This window comes from Ammodytes marinus (assembly GCF_949987685.1).
Source record: "Ammodytes marinus genome assembly, chromosome: 15".
Classification (NCBI taxonomy): Eukaryota; Metazoa; Chordata; class Actinopteri; order Uranoscopiformes; family Ammodytidae; genus Ammodytes; species Ammodytes marinus.
Genome location: NC_137219.1, coordinates 3,310,581 through 3,314,977, shown reverse-complemented (window position 1 = coordinate 3,314,977; position 4,397 = coordinate 3,310,581). Strand labels below are relative to the sequence as shown.

Here is a 4,397-nt window from a genome sequence, read left to right as displayed (position 1 = left end):
TTTATTAGACAGTACAGAGTTGAAATGGGGAGACAAAGAGAGAGAGAGAGAGGGGGGATGCCCTGCAGTAAAGGTCCACGGGTCGGATTTGAACCCGTGACCACTGCAACGAAGGCCGGAGCCAATATGGTACGCGCTCTATCCACTACACCACCGGAGCGCCCCAATAGCATTGTATTCTAATGTCCTCAACACCACTCACTGATGGCTGTCCAACACACCAATATAGTGTATCTAACAAGAGACATATCACCTACATACAGCTCTGGAAAAAATGTAGAGACCACTCCTAATGTTCAGTGTCTCGTTTTACTCTTTAGAGGCATATGTTTGACTCAAATGAACATTTTGGTTTCATACTTTAAACTACTGACAACATTTCTACCAAATTCGCTATAAAAAATATTGTCATTTAGAGCATTTTCAATAAGTAATGTAGAGATAAAGATTTAAGAAAAATCCAGGGACACAGGTCTCCTATTTTTTTCCCGGGGCTGTATATATGCTTAATAGCTATCTGGTTATACAACATCTAACTATGCAATGCTTATCAAAAACATGTGGTGATATGAAATTACTGAGTCAGTTTGACCGATTGATGCCCAGTTTAAGACCAGTCGCTTGAGAGATAAGTGTGTTTGTTTGTATAAATAAAATAGGGATGGAGATGAAGGAATCGGATGTGCTGGGTGTTATCCTCTTTGTCATATGTCAAAATGAATAATTTGTGTTTATTTCAGCTGTTAATGAGACAAAACAAACCCATAATCATTCATGAACTACTGTATGGTTAGGCTGTGACACCCGATACTCCTCCATAAAGGTTGCTTGAGGACAGCTCTCTCTGTGTGTGTGTGTGTGTGTGTGTGTGTGTGTGTGTGTGTGTGTGTGTGTGTGTGTGTGTGTGTGTGTGTGTGTACATGCTCAGACTGCAGATGTCAAGTGACTGGCAAGTAGCACAATCTAGCAAAAGGCATCTCATCTCTTGTATTTGTATCATACAAAACTATTTTTAGCATATTATGCTCATGATATATGAATGTAATAAAACTAAATTAAAACAGTGGACATTTTATAGTCATAGTGACGTTTTGGACAATTCAAAAAATTGAAGTATATATTGCATAAATACCGAAAAAATATTCTCTGCTCTGCATATAGGCTCGACATTTTAGCATTTTAGCTTACACCACCATATTTGAAACATCGACAATGAACACACAACCAAGATAAACTGCATCCATGGGTTATTTGGGCTACACTTGACGAAATCAGCACGTAAAAAAATCGCAAAATGTCGTCTCGTTCGTGTATACTTCCCTGGATAGATGGGGATATCTTGTACTAGGCCTAGTCGCCTAGATGCTGAAATAAACAAAAATAAAATGAACCCAGTCATGTCATAACACCCGCCCTCCCCGTCGCAGTCTGCAGTAGAGAATGGGGGCGCTGCAGACACACACACACACACACACACACACAGGGAGCAGCTTGTCCTCAGATAACCCGAATCCCCAAAATGCAGGTTATGCTTTCTCCTTACTGCTGTACTCCATTTTGGACTAATACAGCTCCAACGCCACTGTTCGCCCCCCAAAAAAACACTACTATATATCAAAATCTCGCAGTCCAAATGGGTTTTATGTTGAATATTCGCCATAAAAACAAATCAACCATTTGAATTATGAATAATGCTGTGGGAAAATGTGAAATCATGCGCTTAACTGCACAGGATCGCGAGCAATAACAACACTGAACCTCATATATAGGCTACAATACGTCTATAAGCAAAAACGTAATAACTATGTTGTAGATTTGTAAATGAATTAATCCATGAAAGATATAAGGGAGTTTGCTTGTGATGCTCAGTCATGTAGTGGGAGCCTGTCACCTTGAATAACCCACCATCGTCCATTGCAAACCCAAAACAATGGCAACAAACTCTAGACCACCTGCCTATGTAAAAACCAAAACGTTACGTGACACCCCTTGTTTCGCCAACTTCTTGCATAGGCAGCCTATACATTCTATGACGCGAACATGATTTGTTTATCTTAATTTCGCCTACGCAGATAGCCTATACAAAAACAGTGGGTTTTAAACACTCAAAATACAAACGTAGCCATCTTACCTTTCTTGAATTCGTTCTTTAAAGACCTGGACGTTTTCATCAAAGGCGCCCGGGTCCTCGTAAACAGGATTAACGCCATGAGGGATTTTTTTTTTCTGTCTGTCTGAAACTCAAACACTTTACAGTAAGTTAACTAGCCCCGCGCGCAGATAGCCCACTGCTTTCTTTTAGAGGTTTTTTAAGCGGAAAATAGCCAATAACCTGGTACACACAAACACCAACAACTTTCCTGGGCTTTTTTAAAACAAGTTACGACACGTTTATTAACTATAAAATGGGGGAATTTGGTTCCATGTCATGCCCTTCCCTTCGCTCTCCGCGGATTGACAGCTAGCCCGACCAGAGCTCCCTGTGACGTCAATCCGATGGTAAGAGGCGCGTGCTCGTGAAACGCGAAGGAGGACACACACCCGGTACGTTTATAAAATAAAAGCCCGTCCCTGCGTTCCAATCGGTTCCAATATATCTTTATATATACTATCTATGTCCAATAATACCCATACTTCCATACTATTTAATATGCCAGAAAAAGATTTAGGATGTCCCAATACATGCATGTCAATTGCAGTATGCCAAAAATACTTGGATGCCCCACTAACTACAATATCATTTTGGAGAATTTTTCTTAATTCTTGACATTTCTCGACATGATGAAAGAAAAAATCTTCTTTATCTGATTTTCTTTTCTCTCCTGTGGCCCTAAAACTCTTCATAAAAGACAAGAATATTTGTCAAGGATTGTTCCAATGTATAAATTGAAGCCAACAAAATATATATTGAAACTATTCTCTTGTTAAGCCATACATTTCCAATTGATTATATGTTGAAGGGCCTATTTCCATGCTTATTTCATTACTTAAATCAGATGTCATTCTTTATTTTGAAAGGGCAAATTCTTGTCGGAAGTCGGTTGTGTTGTTTCACCAGTTTTCCCGCCCCCTAGCTTCCTCTCTCGGTACTGCATGTTTAGGTTTAATGCTTGTAATTTACAGTAAAGTGTTTATGTGGAGCACAGAAGCGTCAACGGCCGAGTTCTTGCAATAACCAGGTCAGTCGACACGTGATGGGGTAAACATATCAATGCATGAAACTAGTTGTGTCAGTTCTTCTGCTTTTAAAAGGAAAATATCGTGTATATTTTTGCTACATTTATAATTTTAATTGTATTTAAATGTTCTATTTCTATTCATTCGCTTTCTTTTTTAAATGTTTTATTTCTATTAATTCGCTTTTCTAATGTGTGTATTGTGTATTTTAATCTTGCCCCTGTAAAGCACTTTGAATGGCCTTGTGTCTGAATTGTGCTATATAAATAAACTTGCCTTGCCCATATGATACATAGCATAGGCGCCTAGTACATGATGTAGCCTGGGCGAGACTAGTATGGATTATTGCTGATGCTTATGTTTAGAACGTAAAATGTAGGTTAAATATAGGCTTTGTCGGTGACCCATAGTTTTGACCTAAATTAGCGTTAGGCCTCTTACTTTCAATGAAGACGTTAATAATACCTTGTCTTGTTTTGAAGTTGGAATTATTTACCTCTGTCTATTAGGCCTATTAGTGTTTGTGTATATAGGCTACATGACCCTATATAATAATATAGCCTATATTATCTGTAATTTTCTATCTATCTATCTATCTATCTATCTATCTATCTATCTATCTATCTATCTATCTATCTATCTATCTATCTATCTATCTATCTATCTATCCTCATGAGAAATGTAAAATGTAAAATAAAAAATATATAATTTTTTTTCAGATTATTTTAATAAAAAGTTGTTTTATATGTATGTTTTGGTTATTTGTTATTAGTTATTACTACAATGGCTTACTGTATCATCTTCGAAGATGGGCCATCCAAAAAAATTATTTATTTATTGTAGGACATATATTTTTTGTTTTCTTTCACACTTTTTCTACTGTAACAGTGACGTCACACAGGGGAAACTGATTCTAACTGCAATGCACAATTTTTATATTTTTTTACGGAATTTAAACGTTATATGTTATCGTAGTCACAGCCGTTTTACATTATTGCTTCAAGAGATGAATAAACATCCATATATAGTGTCTGTAAGCACTAAACATTGGATAATAAAGCAGTAAAAAGGTGAAAAAGGAGTGAAAACAGACGGTGATTCTGAGGTCAGCTGCTTCCTACAGTTGGGATTTTTTTTTTTTTTTTTTTTGAAAGGACCGGTTGGAGCCTCGCGCTGCTCTCGTCTCGACCAATCGGAAGTGAGTATTTTTCGCGCTGATC

The 4,397-nt window shown here is 37.5% G+C and overlaps 1 protein-coding gene across 3 annotated transcripts in view; it reads right to left on the bottom strand.

The window, feature by feature from the left end:
* The window catches only part of letm1 (leucine zipper-EF-hand containing transmembrane protein 1), a 37,246-nt gene extending 34,805 nt beyond the window's left edge, over positions 1-2,441 (bottom strand). For all 3 annotated transcript variants that reach the window (XM_080041942.1, XM_080041943.1, XM_080041944.1), the window contains exon 1: positions 2,132-2,441. In XM_080041942.1, the coding sequence (XP_079898068.1) occupies positions 2,132-2,210 (79 nt within the window). In that variant the 5' untranslated portion in view covers positions 2,211-2,441. The remainder of the gene's footprint in view (positions 1-2,131) is intronic.
* Positions 2,442-4,397: the final 1,956 nt, after the last annotated feature.